At 41.3% G+C, this 17409-nt stretch overlaps 1 protein-coding gene across 1 annotated transcript; it reads left to right on the top strand.

Moving 5' to 3' along the window:
* Positions 1–16876, top strand: LOC120427147 (uncharacterized). The gene is made up of 5 exons (XM_039592005.2): positions 1–182; positions 288–1802; positions 1862–4849; positions 16034–16588; positions 16647–16876. Exons 1-5 carry the CDS (start codon positions 106–108, stop codon positions 16816–16818), a joined length of 5307 nt encoding a protein of 1768 aa, XP_039447939.1. The 5' UTR covers positions 1–105; the 3' UTR covers positions 16819–16876.
* Positions 16877–17409: the final 533 nt, after the last annotated feature.

Below are 17409 nucleotides of genomic sequence, written 5' to 3'. Positions count from 1 at the left end.
CTTGTGCAAAAAAAAAAGAATCACCGCGACGATGACAGCAGCTTTGCACTTTGAACAAAACGAAAAATAGTTTTTTCGCCGCAAAAGTGGGCAAATTTCTCGCAAATGGACCTTTCGGCGTCCTCCCGCGAGGACCCGTTCTCGCCGGAGACGTTTTTCTCCAAGCAGGATCTCCCGGCGGTGTGAGTATTGGGGATTTTCCTGTGGCCTCCTAGGAAGGTGTATTAAATTGTGTATTTTTTTTTGTTTTTTTTTTCTTTTTCCGCGCGGGGGACTCTCCGGCACAGGCCAAACGATAATCCGGAAACGTACTGCCGGTTGTGTTTGACGACGCCGGAGGTGGATCCGCTGTTTCCGGTGAACGGCGAGCCGAATGTGTACGTGATGGAGCTGATCGGGAAGTACATCGGGATCGGGTTGACCATCCAGGACGACTATCCGTGTGCGGTTTGCCGGCCGTGCCACTTGATTCTGGACCAGTTTGATTTGTTCCGGCAGAACTGTTTGAAGGTGGACATTGCCATACGGCGGCGTAGGCTGGGCTTGGATCAGCCACCGGTCGAGGTGAAAAGCGAGCCCCAGGATGAGGAAGATAACGAAGAAGAGATGCCATATATTCGGGTGGAGCGGAACCATTACCAGTGTCGGTTCTGCACGGAAACGTTCCGCTCGTTGGCCATGTTTTTGACGCACTGCAAGGAGGACCATCCGGAGGAGTCGCGAATGTTCAAGTGCAAACAGTGCAATAAGGCTTTCATGACCAAAACGGCTCGGCTGCAGCACATCCGGTCCCATCAGCCGAACAACGGGGAGAACGATCTGACCGGGGACCGGGTTCAGGTTTGCGAAAAGTGCATGGTGACATTCGATTCGTACAAACTGCTAAAGATTCATCTCAAAGAGCACCACTCGAACGATCCCAAGCAGGACACTTTGGTGTGTGGAACCTGCTCGAAGCAGTTTAGCCGGATCACGATCCTGCGCAACCATATTCTTCGTGTCCATATGGGAAAACTGCCGCATGTGTGCAAGCAGTGTGGAGTCAGCTTTGGCTACACTCAGCAGCTGGTTAACCACCTGAAGGATCAACACGGAATTATCGTCGATCAGCTGAACCAATCCGGGCAGTCGTCCAACGCTGAAGAAGATCTAGACCAAACGGACGAGCTTCCATATATTCCGGTGGTTCCGCAAATCTCCACGCCGGATGTGCAGCATCAGGAAGGACAACTCCCTACAACGGTGGAAACGCCACCCCAAAATCGGAACCATTACACGTGCTCGGAATGCAGCGCGCAGTGCGCCAGTACGGAAGACCTGCGAACCCACCGGAAGCTCCATCAGGATCCCACCTGGTGGAAGTGCACCCACTGTCGTAACTTTGTCAAGCATCAAAAGATGCACCTAATGAAGAAACATCCCACAATCGACCCCGAACACGGCGAATCTTCCTTCCTCTTGCGGTACCGCTGCTGGCTTTGCCGCGTGTACTTCAAGTCACTCCAACAGATGGAACAGCACGTGGCCACTCGACACGGGGTGATTCTGCCACCGTCGCTTTCGGCCTCACTAGCAGCGGCATCAGCTGAAGGATCCAACCAGCAAGGCGAAGACGACGACGGCGGCGGCGACGACGACGATGGTGAGGAACCGTCGACGGCCGGTTCATTGATGCCACCACCGGCGATTCCGTTGCCATTGACGGTGCAACCGCCGGGGTTGCCCTTCCTGCCGGAACACTTGCCGCTGCTGTTGTCCCAGATGGAGAACGGCGCGTGGGATTATCTGCGCGAGATGTCCAGGTAGGTTTGGGACGGGTGTTTCGGAGTTTGAATTAGTTATTGAGGAAATGTTTTTACAGATTGATGGACCCGGCCAACCTGGCCGCATTTGCCGCTGCCATGAAGATAAAAGCTGAACGTCCGGAGCCGTTGGAGTCGGGCGGCGAACCGGCGAATGTCGTCAATGAGTACAACGATGGCGTGGTAGATCTTTCGACAAGTTCCGTTGCAAGTATGAGCACGACGCTCGCTAGTGACGACACGTTGCTGGAACAGGACGACGAGCAGGATTCGTCCGAGGAGGAGCACAACTACATCCGGCTGGACAATCGACTGTATCAGTGTCGTTTTTGTTCGGAAACATTCCGTCACCTGTTGCTGATCCGGAAGCACACCAAGTCGGCCCACCCGACCGAGTGGAAGAGCTTCAAGTGTCCCCACTGCAAGCGACGTTTCCCGTCGGCGGCCATCCGCGATCGTCACGCGCATTTCCACACGCTGCAGCATCAGTTTGTGTGTGCTTCGTGTGACCAGATGTACGACTCGAAGAAGCGGCTCGAGCAGCACGTGGCGTCGGTGCACGATCCGGCGTCGGCCAACTACACGGCGGAACGGTTGCGATGCGGTGCTTGTCGGTTGTCCTTCACCGAGAAGAAGTACTTTGACATGCATTTGAAGATCTACCATCAGCGCAAGCCGCAACGCTTGAAGAATCTGACCGACCGGTTGCAGGTTTGCGAGCGTTGTGTGACCACGTTCGAGTCCCGGGAAGCCCTCCAAGAACACGTCCGGCAGGTGCACAAAACGGATCAACCACTTCGCAGTTGCGAATGTCCCAAGTGCGGTAAAGATCTCAAAACTACGACGCTGCTTCGGACACACATCTTGGTCGTACACCTGGGCCATTTGCCCTTTGTTTGTCAGCACTGCGAGGCCGCCTTCTCGACGCGCCACTGGCTGTTGAAACACATTGAGAAGGACCACGCGGAAGCAGCTGCGGCGTCCACCGCCCTGGAAGGAACCGATTTCATAGTCATCAGTCAACCAACGGCGACTGCACCGCCACCGCCTCCAACAACCATGATCGAGCCCGTGCCGGGGCCAACTTCCGCTGCGGTCTCGGAAGAACCAGCGTCACCACTCAAGTGTACCGGCTGTGACGAGTACTTTGACGACAGCGAGAAACTCAGCGTCCACGTAACGCTCGTTCACGCGGCCGTTCCGCCGAAAGTCTTCGTCGATCCCGAGTCCGGCCAATCGATGCTCGCGTGTGGTAAGTGCGAAAAGCACTACACTTGCCGGGACGAGCTGGAGAAACACGTCCTGAAGGCCCATCCGACGTTCATGCTGCTGTACAAGTGTCCGCTGTGCGTGAAACCGATCCGGTACCGGAAGCAGCACATGCGTGTCCATCACGACATTGAGTACGATCCGAAGGAGCACCACTATCTGACCCGTTACAAGTGTCACTGCTGTTCGAAGCTGTTCAAATCCAAACGAAACTTGACCTCCCACCAGAACACGCTGCTCTTCCAGTGTGACAAGTGCCACATGCGCTTCAAGTCCAAGAAAAGCTTCCAATCGCACGCGGCCATTCACCGCGCCAACAAATCGATGCTCAAATGCGCCGACTGTGGTCTCGAGTTTGGATATCGCGCCCGGCTGGAGGAACATCGCAGCCGCTATCACAGCCCAGACTCGACCGAAGTTCTCAAGCTACTCAACTGTCCGTACTGTCCGCGGCTGTTCATCAGCGCGTCCAATCGCGAACGCCACGTAACGATCAACCACCCGCAGAGTGGCTTCATGGTCAGCTGCGGCCACTGCGAGGGCATGCGTTCCGCGGACAGTGCCGAGATCCGGCGCCACTATCGCGAGGTCCACCCGAGCGAACGGGTCACGTTCAAGTGCGCCGAGTGCGTCAACAAAATCTACCTGAACTTTTCCAGCTACAAGGACCACTACAAGGCAAAACACGCGGCCGATGCGTTCGCCAACGGGCAGGGCAGCAGCAGCTGCGGCGAGCAGAGCTTCTCCGGCGAGTCTTCGTCGGCGGCCGAGACGTCCTTCAACGGTGGCGCCGAAATCAAGCAGGAAGTCGCCGATATTGTGGTGGAAGATACACAGCTTATCGAGGACAGTGTTGCGGTTAAAGTTGAGCCACCGGGTGAGAAAGCGCCGGAAGTGAACGCAATCGTGAAGGAAGAAAAGCAGGAGACTTGTGAGGAAAGTGCGGAGATTGAGGGCGCAAAGCCAATGGAAGAGGTGGTCAAGCCATCGAAACCGGAGTCGGGGGAGAAATGTGGCGAGGAACCGCTATCGGTAGAATTGCCGGAGACGTTAGGCGACAAGGTGGAAGAGTCCAAAGATTTGGAAAAGGAAGCGAATGCCGTTGGAGATGAAGTGGAAAGAATCCCTGTCGTGGAGATCGATGAAACCCAACCCGAAAAGAGCACGACAAAATTGGAAGATGAACCAGAAGCGGTCGCTTCAATCCCGGAAGAAGTGGTTCCTTCTACGGAAATCATTCCGTCTGCTGAAGCAGAGACGCCAGCACCAGAAGCAAATGAACCGGAAGCTTGCTCTCCCACAGAAAAAGTAGAACCCCTGCCAGAGCAACCCAGCGAAAACATTGACGAACCCATTCCCGCTGATGAAACAGAGCATGACGTTGACGGGTCTGTGGCAGATGAAGTTGCGCCCCCCACAGAACCTACAACGGAATCAGTTCCCGAAGCGAAGAAAGAGCCTGAAATTGAAATCGCTGTTGCGCCAAAAGAAGAACCTACGGAGGAGTCTCCTCTCCCGGAAGAAGTGACGACCAAGTCGGAGGAGCCGGAACCAGAAGTAGCCGAAACCGTGCCGCCATCAGTGTCGACTGTAGCGGAGCCGGAACCCGAAATACAACCACCGGAGGAAAAAGTCGTGGACGACCAGAAAGCGGTTGAGCCTCAGCAGGAAGACGGCGATGGTGGTGGCGGTGGCGGAATTGCGAAATCGGCCAAACGGGCTCGCAAGGATAGCGGCAGTGGCAGCAGCAGCAGCAACGTCGCGGAAGTGGTAGATTCGTAAGTATTCAAAACAAAAAACAATTGCATCTAATCGAAGAAGGTAGAGGAGAGAATTAAGTGAAGAAATGAGAACAAGTGAATTCCGTAATAAGAACAAAAAAATCGTGTTTAGTAGTCTATGTCGAATTTCGTCTTACAAAACAAACAAAAGTTTACTGAATGTAGTACTTTTCACCCCCCACAAAAATATATTATCAATAAACTATTTAGTGTGGAATAGCGGCGCGCTGTTTTCTATTGACGAGTTGTGAAAGTCAAACTTTTAATCTTTTTTATGATTTTTTTCTGCATTTTTCATACCTTTTTTTTCTTTTAATCAAATTTCATGCATTTTTTTACACTTTCTTTATCGTCATTTTATCTAATCGATATTTGTCCCAAACTGCTTATTTTTTAATGCTCTTTAAAAAATGTTTCTATCTATTTTTCCTCGTTTGATAAAAACTCAAAACATAACCGCTACAATTATGTAAACGCAACAGGAGACAAGATTGAATGATGTTTGTTCGAAAATTTTGCAGCTAAATTCTATCCCGTGTAGATGTACTTCATTATCAGTTCCCTGAGGGCAAAAAAAAAGAGATAAAAAGGAAAGAGACAATTTTTCAATTTTTAAACCCCTCTCGCTTAGACCAAAAAACAGTTTTATATTTTTTTCTCGTTACTTATTACTGACACAGGTAGGCAAGAACCGGTAAAGAAAAAATAAAATGGGTTCGGCTGTTTGTAAAGCTGTTTCTTGACCCCTTTCCTTTGCGGGTGCATACTGGCCTTTACGCTAAAGGCTGATATGCTGATCGGAAGGAACGCAAAACTCCATATAAAAAAACGCCCAAGAAACGATCAAGGAAAGGGTCACGAAAAGATTTTTCTTAAGCGGTACGCAGCTGAAAAGTAACAGAAACGGAAAGATTGCGTTTGACGTTTCTTCGCGCGGTGCTTATTTGCAATATGTTTTGATGAAAAAATCAAAGAATTGTAATTTTCCATTTTGAATGCGACTGATAACTACAAACGTTTAAATAATTTTGTATTGGATATAATAATATTTAAAATTCCCGCCGAATCTCAAAATGCAGAATATTGAAATTTAAAGGACAGATTTAGTTTTTTGGTCGAAATGGAGTAAAAAAAAGAAGTTGTCTTTATAGATGTCGGCCATCGTGTCACCAACTATTTATCGCTAGTACCCACCAGTACTCTATATTATGAGTCCCCTGCGCTATCCGATTGATCCACACTCGCGGGACCAAAATGCGGTAAATCAGAGTGAAATTAAACTTGACAATAATCATACAAATGTCTATGTTCTTACTGAAAATACAATAATAATCTGAAATTTTGAAATCCAACCTAACAACAAATTCAAAAATATGAAAAATCAAACATTTCAGAAATTTCAAATAACTTTTTTTTAATAATAAAGAATATTAAATATCTACTGGTGGATACTTTTCTAACACAGATTTTTGTGCGATCAATGTGGTAGATTAGCGTGTCCCAAAAAAACACGAAGTCGAGGAATTCAATGTGCTCAGTTCTCAAATGATAGAAAATCATGTTAGAAACAACTCTCTCATACATGAAAACTTTCGGAAAAATCGTTTACCACGTTCCCTGGGCATTTTTTTGAAAAAAGTCAGTTTTTTCGACAATTTCACAAAATCTGCTTAGAAAAAATGGAAAATTTTAAAATTTCAAATAGCCTATACCATTAAATGATGGTCTGTGGTCCAATAAACAAGTTATTGTATCGATTTGGCCTTTTAAAACCTTGTTTTCACTTTCCCGGTAGCTTTTATGTCGAAAAATACGAGTTTTTGCTTTACTTTTTTTCAATCTTTTCCCTCGGTATTGAACACAAAAATTTCCTCATATGTGAAAATACATGCATCTTGTAGGAAATTTTCCGCCGAAGATTTTCGTCTAAGCAACTTTGAAGTTTTATCAACTCTGAGCTGAGATATTCCAGTTTTTGTGAAGAAAGAATATTGAATATTTGAAAATGTTGATATTAATCATCATTGGCATACAATATTAGGGATAATTTAAGCCTAATTTGAAGTGCGGCTGTATCGCATCTGTTTTTAAACATGATTGGTTCATCCTTCAATACTAAGGGCCACCTGGTGTTGTTTTCTCATGGCACACTACGTGCTAAATGAATGAATTACTTTTAGCAAATAACTCATATTTAGAGCATTTTGCATTTAAACCAATCGATGCACGTTTGCTGTGTTTCCATGGATACAAATAAACAAATAACAAATCGATGCATCTGTGCTCTCTTATGCTATCTAGATAGGAAAACCAGTAAGCTTAGTACAAGAGCACAGAGGCATCGAAATATATGGTTCGATTGTACGGGGTTGGCAATTGTCCACGCTCCAACCAAAAAAGTTTTTTTTATGGACAATTGACCATGAGAAGGGGAGGGAGCTGAGATTAAAAAAAAATGTCTACGTGATTAATGGATGGATCCCTATAGAATAAATTCCAAATATTAGTGATATTTTTAATTTACCTGAACATCGGATTTATCAACAGGAGTTATAAGAAGGGAGTGTAAACGTTACGTTGTTCAGATCACGGAAATGCGTACAATTGAACCTTATATTTGTTATTTGTTTATTTGTATCCATGGAAACACAGCAAACGTGCATCGATTGGTTTAAATGCCAAATGCTCTAAATATGAGTTATTTGCTAAAAGTAATTCATTCATTTAGCACGTAGTGTGCCATGAGAAAACAAAACCAGGTGGACCTTAGTATTGAAGGATGAACCAATCATGTTTAAAAACAGATGCGATACAGCCTCACTTCAAATTAGGCTTAAATTATCCTTAATATTGTATGCCAATGATGATTAATATCAACATTTTCAAATATTCAATATTCTTTCATCACAAAAACTGGAATATCTCAGCTCAGAGTTGATGAAACTTCAAAGTTGCTTAGACGAAAATCTTCGGCGGAAAATTTCCTACAAGATGCATGTATTTTCACATATGAGGAAATTATTGAAAAAAAGTAAAGCAAAAACTCGTATTTTTCGACATAAAAGCTACCGGGAAAGTGAAAACAAGGTTTTAAAAGGCCAAATCGATACAATAACTTGTTTATTGGACCACAGACCATCATTTAATGGTATAGGCTATTTGAAATTTTAAAATTTTCCATTTTTTCTAAGCAGATTTTGTGAAATTGTCGAAAAAACTGACTTTTTTCAAAAAAATGCCCAGGGAACGTGGTAAACAATTTTTCCGAAAGTTTTTATGTATGAGAGAGTTGTTTCTAACATGATTTTCTATCATTTGAGAACTGAGCACATTGAATTCCTCGAATTCGTGTTTTTTTGGGACACGCTAGTGGTAGATGCTTTGGTGGATTTTTGACAGTTCGAATTATTTCAAGAAAATCCACCGCGGTTAACCAAATCAAATTAACAAAAGCCCTCGGTATTTCCAAATTTACTAATTTCCTTAACTTCCTAACTTCCTAAACTCCTAATTTCCTAGTTTCCTAATTTCTTAGCTTCCTAATTTCCTGAATTCCTAATTTCCTAGCTTCCTAATTTCCTTACGTCCTAATTTCCTAACTTCCTAACTTCTTAACTTCCTAGTTTCCTAGTTTCCTGATAAATTTCCCAACTTTCTAACTTCCTAACTTCCCCACTTCCTAATATTCTAATTTCCTTTTATAATTTCCTAACTTCCTAATTTCCTAGGTCAAGGCCCGTTCTTACACTGAAAATTGCGAATTGCGAATTCCTTACTTCCTGATTTCCTAGTTTCCTAATTTAAAATTTTTCTTATTTCCTAATTTCTTAATTTCCTTGTTTCCTTATTTCATAATTTCCTTATTTCCTAATTTTCTTTATTTTACTAATTTGCTAATATCATAATTTCCAAATTTCCTAATTCCCTGATTTCCTTTTTTTTTTTGATTTTCTTATTTCATAATTACATATTTTTTTTAATTATAGTTTTTCTTGTTTCAGAATTTCTAATTTTCTGTTTTTTTTTAAAGAAATGTTCAATTATTGATTTCTTAATTTTGTTTATAATTGTTGTTGAAAGTTTTTGAATAAACATTTATAATCTATTTAATTTTAAGTTTTGAATATTTTTAATCTTTTTATTTTTTTCCTCGAAACAACCTCAAGTGTGCACACCGTCAATCGCGCTCATACCGAACTGTCAACTTTTCTTGGGGGGGGGGGGGGGGGTTCACGAAAAGAACACGCAACATTTCTTGACCGCGTTCCTTCCGATCAGCATACCGTACTTAAGTACGGAGATCGGAAAGAATGTGGTCAAGAAAAGTTACGGATTCTTCTCGTGGGTTTTCCCCCCAAGAATAGTTGACAGTTTTGTTTGATCGCGTGTGACGGTGCTATGCTTGAGGCTTTAAGAAAAAAAACAACTAAAATATCAATTAACCTTGAATCAGTTTTGGAATAATATTTATTTTTAGTAAAAAGTCCCAAATTTTGAGAAAAATAAAAATTTGTTGATTCGATTATATGGAGTGAATTTTTTGGGAGGAATTCGAATAAGTGATTACGAACAGTTTAAACCCTCTGCTGCCCAAACTTTTTTCGATTTTTTTATTTTTACCATGTTTACTGCCGTTCTACGCATAATTGTCCCATGTCCCATGTGAGAAAAACGCGATTGAAATTTTTCGACCGTTTTTTTGTGTTTCTACGCATAATTGTCCCGTGGGTCCCTATTCACCACATAAGTAATCCTCTTGCTATACAACTGGTAAACAAAACACAATACTTCGTAAAACTAATGATTTCGTGATAGGAAATATTTGGCGGGACAATTCTGCGTAGAAGTACAACGATGGGACAAACAGACTTGGTGTTGTTTTTAATGAGTTTCCAAACAAATACGTGAATTTAAACTTAAAAACGTTACTTAATCCACCCTTAGGTGGTTGGTGCCTTCCTCACATTCAGAGGGTAATGCTATCTATTTGTTATTTATTTGGACACCAACAGGCTCGGGCCCCAATGGTGTTTTACCTTACAAACTAATACATAAATTAACGTCTAAAGAACAACAAGAATTTCCTTTTGATAACATCACGAGACAAGTTAAAATCGAACAAAGAAGCGACAAAATTAAACGCCCGGTGTAGCCCTGTCAGTGCACTGTACATTGCATAATTTGTTTGACGGATAGGGACACGTAGGAATGGGGAGTTCCGAAAAGTCCGAATGGGGGCGAAAATGTTCAATCCACGGAGAATGGCCGGACACTGCACTCTCGAGGTCAAAACGTCGGCAACTAGGAGTGATCGGCACACATTTCGTCGTACTGCTAGCGTGTCCAGGTTGATCAGCTCACAGCGACTTTCGTAGCTGGGCAGTCGGAAGGGATCCCGCCAGGGTAGAGATCGAAGGGCATATCGGATGAATCTTCGCTGCACACTCTCGATTCGCGCTACGCTGTTCTCGTAGTACGGACTCCACACAGAACAGCAGTATTCTAGTGTGGAACGGACCAACGCACAATAAAGTGCCTTCAAACAGTAGATGTCAGTAAAGTTTTTGGCTGTACGGAAGACAAAACCAAGTTGCCGCGATGCTTTGGAGACGATGTAGGAGATGTGCTGCTTGTATGTCAGCTCCGTGTCGAGGAGCACACCCAGATCCTTAACGCAGTTCTCACGAGGAATTGAAGTGCCGCAAATCTGGTACTCGAACTTAATCGGGTTGCGTTTTCTGGAAAAAGAGATAACGGAGCATTTGGTTGGATTAACGACCATTCGGTTAATTTTGCACCATTCCGCGAAGTTGATCAGCTGTTGTTGGAGAACTTGAGCGTCAGATGCATTGTCAATCCGGCAGTAGATTTTCATGTCGTCCGCGTACGACAGGCGTGGAACCGAGATAGAATGGATACAGTCGTTGTAGTACAGCAGGAATACAAGTGGTCCCAAGTGACTGCCTTGTGCAATTCCCGAAAAGGCTTCAAAGACAGCGGACAGCCAATCACCGATCTTGACGCTAATTTTCCGGCCGGTTAGATAGGATTGAAACCAACGCAGGAGAACCCCACCGATTCCCATTCTTTCCAGCTTTGCGATTGCAATAGAATGGTTCAGCTTGTCAAATGCGGCCGACAGGTCGGTATACACCGCGTCGGTCTGCGATTTGGCGGTGAAACTATCGGTCACGAATGTCGTAAAAGTGAGCAGATTCGTCGTGGTTGACCGCGAAGGCATAAAACCGTGCTGGTCGTCGCTGATAAGGTTCTTGCAGAAGAAAAACACCGGATCCATGACCGCCAGCTCGAAGAGTTTCGAAGTGGCGCACAGTGCTGAAATCCCGCGATAGTTGTCTGCGTTCCGTTTGTCCCCTTTCTTGTGCACCGGAAACATATATGCGTGCTTCCAGAGTTTTGGGAAGGAGCCGGTGGAGAGGGACAGACTGAAGAGATGTGCGAGAGGATCTAGAAGCCCGTCGATACATTTTTTTAAAAGGGGGGACCTTTTAGTGGTCTATCAACTTGATTCATTATTCATACCATCAGATTGGGTAGTCAGATCTTCATAATTCAGGGCACTTATGTGATTATAACATTTGATAGGGTTGTCAGATCTTCAATCTTTTGAACTCGTTGGAAAGGTATTTCGAATACCTTTCTAAAAATGTATAAAATGACAGGGAAAAACCAAGAAAAAAACCACCCTTTTTACAATCTTTCGGACTTTTGTTAGAATCGATTTTTTAGCGTAACTTTTGAAGTACTTTACTTAACTTTATAATTTTCAATAGCGACTTATGGGACCCCAAGACGGATCGAATGAGACCAATACGGTCCAAATCGGTTCAGCCAGTGCCGAGATAATCCAGTGCAAATTTTTTTTATCAACATCCCACCACACACACAGACATTTGCTCAGAATGTGATTCTGAGTCGATAAGTATATATGAAGGTGGGTCTAGGAGGTCAAATTAAGAATTTCGTTTTTCGAGTGATTTTATAGCCTTTCCTCAGTAAGGTGAGGAAGGCAAAAATGACAAAGGGTCAGAATCGACAAAAAATAACATGGGACAATTATGCGTAGAACGGCAGTTTAGGAGATCATTTTGAGCAACTTTAGTTCTACAAAAAAAATTACTTCTCTTGTTTTATGTTTTTCTTGTTTTATTAATTTGTATTTATCATGGTTAGTTTATCTTTGTTTTGGTAGTATTTGGCCTATTCTACCACCTCATATTATTAGATTTTGCCTTTCTATTTTTTCATGTTTTCACAGTCACTTTTTCAATTTTTTGATGGTTTTTTACATTTTCTGCTCTAGAATGACATCATTTAAATTATGAAAAATGCGTTGAGTTATAGTCTGGGTCACTACAAAAAATATGGCTTACTACTATTTACTTAAAATATAGGAAATGTTTGGATAAACACAGCCATTTATTTTTTCTGTGTCTTGTTTGTGATTGTTAACCCTCTACTGCCCAAATTTTTTTTCGAAAATATTTATTTTTCCCGTGTTCAGGAGGTCATTTTGAGCAACTTTTGTTCTACGAAAAACTTTACTTCTCTTGTTTTATGTTTTTCTTGTTTTATTTTTAGTATTTTAATTTGCATTTATCTTGTTTAGTTTATGTTTGTTTTTGGTAGTATTTGACCTATTCTATCACCTAATATAATTACATTTTGCCTATCTAGTTTTTTCACGTTTTTACAGTCACTTTTTCAATTTTTTGTATGTTTTTCACATTTTCTGCTATATAGAATGGCACCATCATCATTTAAATTGCAAAACAATGCGTAGAGGCCTAGTCTGGGACACTACAAAAATTACTGCATACTTCTGTTTACTGAAAATATAGAAAATGTTAGTAAAAAACTCAGCCAAAGTTCACCCCTAAAAAAAATGACATTTTTAAAAACATTGGCAAAGTCACATAAAACAAGTTAAACTTCCAACCCATAAATTTTCTAAAATTTTAGGAGTTCTTCTTTCCAATGCTTTTAAAAGATCAAAAATCGGTTGGAAAATTGATTTTTGGCGATTTTTTAGATCGCAGCCCGTCTAAAGGCGGGGTTAGGTTGTAGAGGGTTAAGCTTGAATATGACCCCATACATGCTCATGCAGTGATGTAGAATTTTTAAATCCAAGATGGCAGCCAAAATGGCGGGGTTGAAATATTGAAAAAATGTATTTTGTATGGTAAAAGGCAATCAATAACTGAAATGTATTTAAAATAATGTTACGAAATTCGATTTACAAAATGCAAAAATTCGAAAAAAATTGTTCATGATTCAATTATCCGAAGTCTCATACTAACCTTCGGATAGTTGAACTTTGGATAAACTTTGTATAATCGAGTCTGGACTAAACATTCTTCGTGTCTGATTTCTACAATTTTCAAACTAAATTCACTCATTTCTACTCTAGTAACTTACTTTAAATTTAAGGTTCTTTTCACTTTTTCACTATGCCGGGAACCGTGGTGTAGGGGTAAGCGTGATTGCCTCTCACCCAGTCGGCCTGGGTTCGATCCCAGACGGTCCTGGTGGCATTTTTCGAGACGAGATTTATCTGATCACGCCTTCCGTCGGACGGGAAGTAAATGTTGACCCCGGACTAACCTAAAGATTAGGTCGTTAGCTCTGTCTTGGTGTAGGAGTCGTTTCCCTGGGTCCTGTCTCGGTGGAGTCGCTAGTAGGCTGTTGGACTAACAATCCAAAGGTCGTCAGTTCGAATCCCGGGGTGGATGGAAGCTCAGGTGTAAAAAGAGGTTTGCAATTGCCTCAACAATCTTCAAAAATTTTGCTTAAAATAAGTGGGGAAACATAAAATCATATCAAACTAAATTTTAATTGAAAAAAAAAAAACAGTTAAATACTGCAGACCATACCGAAAAATTGATTAAAAATTTAAAAGATTAAAAAAATCAATATCAAAAATTACAAAATTAAAAAGGGAACTTGGCAAAAACATTTTCTTTTATGAATTCCTTGACATTTTTCTAAATCCTTTTAATGAATACTAACAGCAATTATGTTTTAATCATTCTTTGATTTAAAATGATGATGAAGTTAAACAAAAATATCAAAAACTATACGTTTGCCAATTTAAAAAAATACCATGGAAGTTATAAGTATTGTTGAACTTTTGATTATTTTTTCAAAGACTAATTGTTTGTGTTTCTACTCTGAATCATAATAATGAAATTACATTTTTGAAGTTTTCTTTATTTGTTGTTTAGTTTCTGTATTTACAAAAAAATCCTACATTTGGGTTTTTTTTAAATTCATTGAGATTTTTTTTTCGGTGGTTAATATTGACTTTTCTTATAGATTTTTTTTTGTTTGAAATCATTCTTTGAATAAGAAATGCCTATTTTTTTAGCATTCTGGAAAAAGTCGGGAAAAGGTCGAGAATTTGAAAATGGAATTTGAGTGGTCACCCTGCATATGGTAACTTGTTAAAATTTTGTGAAAATGTGAAATTTCATAGATTTTCCTAAAATTAAGTAGGGTAGATGTGCCTATTTTGTGCCGCAACGCGCAAACACTGTCAAAGTTTGTAAAAGTGTCAAATGAATAAAAAAAATGAAATGACTTTTTGGACCTAATCTGCACCTATAAATTTGCCACGAAAAAAGTGAGAGAGAGATACGTTTGTTATTCCTTTATTTCTAGTTTAAGAGGAAAAATTGAATTATTCTTACCCATCAAAGTGAAGATAACGACAGATTTATACCAGATTCAGCGAAATGCACAATTTCGTTAAATTAAGTTTGGTGGACCCGATTTAGGTTCTAGGCCCAATAAAGGGACATATCGAGCCAAACATTTCATTAGGGCACAAAACCAAAAAACCGCGATTCGAGAAAATCGCTTGCAAAAAGTGGACAACTTGTTTCAATTCCTATTTAAAAAAGAAGCTTGACTGATGGTATTTTTATTGATGATACGATAAAACACATCAGTATCCTCAACTCTGCTTAAATGCTTCTTAATTTTTGTTGATTTTCGCACTAAAACTCATAATTTAAAAAAATTGTTATTGGACCCTTTTAACTTTCCAACTGTTGTTCATAATGGGCCCTTTCTAAATGCAATTTCGAAGAGAGCTGAAAGGGCACTAAAGCGCTGTCACCGGATTGTTGTTTTGAATGATGTTTACGGGCCCTTTTGTTTAGTTAGAAATAATGAGGAATTCAGTAGAAACTTTGATTATTGGTGAAGTTTTGTGATTGAATAGTGTAGATAAGGCATGTGAAACATAAAAATTCTTCAAAAGTGTACTGAACAGCAGCCGCGGGACCGTATTAAATATTGTTTTTTGACGAAGTTTTTCTCTGCAGAAATCCTTGGTGAAAAGTAAACCAAACTTTTTTTTAAAGTGAATTAGTGTTAAGAATGTATGAAAAGTTCATTTTATAACACACAAAGTTCCTCAAGTACGAAAACCTAACGAAAAATAAAAGGGCACATTTGAACTTTTTTTTTTTTTGTTTGCAGTGAACATGGCTATGTGCCCTTTGGTGTTTTTGATTTTTTCAATAGGAAATTGTTTGTTATCAATCTGATTCTTGGAGGGCATGTAGGGAGTGTACTAATGAATGGAATAGTGGAATAATCCCGAATGTTTACGTTTTGGTTTTGTGCCCTAATGAAATGTATATATAACCTATTAACTATTTATGTGTGTTTTTCATAATTTGCATGCTTTAGAACTGAACTGCATCATTAACTCAAAGGGATTAAAATGCATATGGGAGGTATATGGATACAAGTAATGTGCTTTTTGTTCCGGGCAATATGAAAGTTAAAGGTAATCAGATTAAATTTAATAATTTTAAAATTTGGTTTATTCCAAAAACCAAAACCCTGCCAGATGGGAACCTTTAACTGGTCTATCTTTCTAAAATAGTCTCTTGTGCGTATGCCGCAGACTAACCAGGCATGAAACTCGAGATCCTCAAAGTCAAAATTAAATAACTTTTTTTTTTCAAAAAAGAAATTGGAGTACGGATTGCGCTTTCGCTAGATAGTTACTTTTTCATGTTCGATTTAGTTAGTGACTCTCATCATAAATTTAGCTCGGTTTCATGTCTGGTAAGTCTGATTACTATGTGTTATGTGTGAGAATGGCTTTTCCAATAATCAAATCTGTAATTTTAACCCTTTTTTCAGAAATCGTTACGCCGACTTGTTGGTCGATCCCGTGGCAGATGTCCGTCCGACAACCGGTGAAAATAAACCGCCAGCGAAGAGAAGCAGAAGGAAGTCCATCCGATGCACAACTCCAACGTGGAAAGTTCAGCGCGACAAATCCCGCGAACGATCGGGGGAGGCTGCTCAAAGTTTGGATCGTTCTGAACCTCCAATGTTGGACCTGAAGAAGGCGGTGATTATTCTTCCAAAGATCCATCTGCCAGACTGCAAGCTCGACTTTGACTACAGCTTGGATGATGTTCCGCTGGCCGAAATGATGGAACGAGAACCGGAGCGCATTTTCGACATGGTAGAACCCAAGCTTGAACTGATTGACGTCGGTGCGAATCCGGAAATGGTTTCCCCCAAGTTGGACTCAATGCCAACTGTGGAAATGGTAGTGGAAGAAGGTTGCACGACAAAACCTGATCAAGCTGCCGTATGTGCGGTTGCGTTGACGCGCTTGGACGACGATATCTTCCCACCGGTGCGAAACCTCGAGATTCCGCTCAAAAAATGTGTCGCAGATCAACGGTAACGTACAAAAAAGCAAGTATATAGGTTCAAAGCTTATCAATTTTATAACTTTCAGAAATCCTAGCGATAATCTAACTGTTCCACGGAAGAAAGCCAAGGTGCTTGAAAATGGCCAGCGGCGTCTTATCCCGCGCTTTTTGACCTGCAAACGGTGTGGACTTGGCGGGATAGCACGTACTTCTTTCAGCGCCCATAGGAACAGGTGTCTTCAAATTCATCTTGACTAAATAGTGTAGCTTAGTTGTAGTTGTTTTGATCAAAGAAACATTAAACATATCGTGATAATTTTAGGTCTCTAATAATAAGTTAAGTGACACTTGAAAACTTGAATCTGGATTTCATGAGCATAATTTTACTATAAAGGACGTAATTTTCTTTAAGATGCAGAAATAAATTGAAGCGATAAACAAACATTGTATCAATTTATTAATTAACTCTACAATCCAACCCGGTCTGTAGACAGGCTTCCATCTAATAAATCGAAAAAAAAACAAATTTTCAGTCTATAAAAAGTCATAGAAAGCATGTAGAACTTTTTATTAGAAAATCTTGGGTTTTATGATTTTACTTAATTCATTAAAGGGACCATCCACAAACCACGTGGATACTTTTTTGGAAATCGTGGACAATTTCCATACAAATAGAATCATTTTTGTAGGGAGCGTCGACAATCGCCAAAGGTCGTTAGCTCAGTCCAGGTGTAGGAGTCGTCTTCCTGGGTCCTGTCTACCGAGACAGAGGACGCTGTTAGGCAGTTGGACTCACAATGCAAAGGTCGTCAGTTCGAACCCAGGAGTGAAAGGGAAGCTTAGGTTTAA

This window comes from Culex pipiens, chromosome 1, assembly GCF_016801865.2.
Source record: "Culex pipiens pallens isolate TS chromosome 1, TS_CPP_V2, whole genome shotgun sequence".
In the NCBI taxonomy this organism is placed as follows: Eukaryota; Metazoa; Arthropoda; class Insecta; order Diptera; family Culicidae; genus Culex; species Culex pipiens.
The sequence above is the reverse complement of the archived record's forward strand: the minus strand, read 5'-3'. Positions and strand labels throughout refer to the sequence as shown.

Coding starts and splice junctions, on each gene's coding strand:
- LOC120427147 (XM_039592005.2), top strand. CDS start 106: ATGGACCTTTCGGCGTCCTCCCGCGAGGACCCGTTCTCGCCGGAGACG. Junction 183..287: donor AAGCAGGATCTCCCGGCGGT/GTGAGTATTGGG, acceptor TCTCCGGCACAG/GCCAAACGATAATCCGGAAA. Junction 1,803..1,861: donor TATCTGCGCGAGATGTCCAG/GTAGGTTTGGGA, acceptor ATGTTTTTACAG/ATTGATGGACCCGGCCAACC.